Below are 1,455 nucleotides of genomic sequence, written 5' to 3'. Positions count from 1 at the left end.
TTCAATGGCCTCATGAGAAATTGCTCGTGGGAAATTTCTAGGCTGGGCTGGGATGGCCGCAAAATCCATTGCAGAGCGTGGCATCGACTCCGGTAGAACCTTTTGTGTTCATACTACCATCCTCCGGTCTTGAATTGAACGTTCGTAAGAGAAATTCGTCGGCCCGATTCGCTCGCTCCCCGGAGTTGGTAGAGGACAGATTTGTCAACAGCAAACTATGAGATTATAGAGATTCTGACAAGAACTTGCACAGACGCATCCAGAATCCATCGATGAGTAAATAACCTTTCCTAGAAGGAGAAAAAGAACCGCATCCATCCACTAGTCTAGTTAAACGGCAGGAAGATGAATCAATCAATGGAACAAAATTAGCCTCTTTGCTGATGGAAACACACATGCGCTGTACACCATGTCACCATTCGCCTCCGCCGCACGCAGCGGAGGCGGTCAGGCCAGCGAGGGCCGAGGTCTCGGTCTCCAGTCTCCTACGCCTACGGGCCCGATGCTACCACCTGGCGAACCCCTTCTTCCCGGCGGCGGCCACGGCGGCGGCGCGCTCGAACTTGGCGGCGGCGCAGGGGATGGTGATGCCGCCGGGGTGCTGGAAGCCGAACGCCTCCTCGGCCTCCCGCAGCAGCTCCCCGAACATGGGGTGGTTGAAGTACACCACGGGCACCACGTACCGGAGCGGCTCCCCGGGCCCGCCGCCGCCGACGTACACCGCCACCTGCCCCTTGGGGGTCTTCACCGCCTCGCCGCCGCCGCCGCCGAGCGTTCGCCGGCCGCGGTCCGTCCGGCCGAGGCTGAGGAGCCGCGCCAGCGACCGCCCCCACCGCAGCACGGGCGCCAGCTTCTTGGCCTCCCGGCCCTCCTTCGGGCACGGCGTGTCGAGGCGGAGGTAGCCGCCCCCCCGGCGCCGGCTCCGGCCGCAGAGCGCCCACCGCCACGCGGTCAGCAGCTTGCGGCCGAGCCGGAACCCGCCGCGCAGCCTCCTCGTCCTCGGCATGGCGCGGCCGAGATCTCAACGAACCGCCCGCCTGCTTTGCGCTCCTTTCCTGGTCTGGACGAGCGAGCGAGGGGCTCTCGCCTTAATGAATGGGAGGAGACGGAAGGAACCGGTAACGGAAGCCGGAAGGAGTGTGATTAGTGGCGGAAGTGGACTGTTTTATATAGGCGTCAGCCTCACGAGAGGCGCGGCTTTTTTGAGATCCTACTAAAATTTCATGGAGTTTTCATGCAGCTCGTCGTTTTTCGTTCTGATGAAAGGAAGGTTCCTGGCTTGGCTCGGCGCTGGGCTTGTGAAGAAGATTACGTGTGGGTATTTGTCTGGGTTTTTACATGTTTCCTTTTCTTATTTTGACGTGATTTTACCTGGTTTTCGGTGGCGAGGCGGCGTTTTGTTCGCTAATGGATGGTGTGCTTCGAGGGCACGGGCGTGGTCCATGGTTTGATTTC

The 1,455-nt window shown here is 60.1% G+C and overlaps 1 protein-coding gene across 1 annotated transcript; it reads right to left on the bottom strand.

Moving 5' to 3' along the window:
* Positions 1-358: 358 nt before the first annotated feature.
* On the bottom strand, positions 359-1,152 carry LOC125539194 (auxin-responsive protein SAUR50-like). Its single transcript, XM_048702566.1, has one exon. It carries the CDS (start codon positions 1,004-1,006, stop codon positions 506-508), a length of 501 nt encoding a protein of 166 aa, XP_048558523.1. The 5' UTR covers positions 1,007-1,152; the 3' UTR covers positions 359-505.
* Between the last annotated feature and the right edge of the window lie 303 nt (positions 1,153-1,455).

Source organism: Triticum urartu, chromosome 2 (genome assembly GCF_003073215.2).
Source record: "Triticum urartu cultivar G1812 chromosome 2, Tu2.1, whole genome shotgun sequence".
In the NCBI taxonomy this organism is placed as follows: Eukaryota; Viridiplantae; Streptophyta; class Magnoliopsida; order Poales; family Poaceae; genus Triticum; species Triticum urartu.
This window is presented reverse-complemented; position numbering and strand designations above follow the sequence as displayed.

Excerpts from the sequence above, each read along its gene's own strand:
- LOC125539194 (XM_048702566.1), bottom strand. The coding sequence starts at position 1,006 with ATGCCGAGGACGAGGAGGCTGCGCGGCGGGTTCCGGCTCGGCCGCAAG.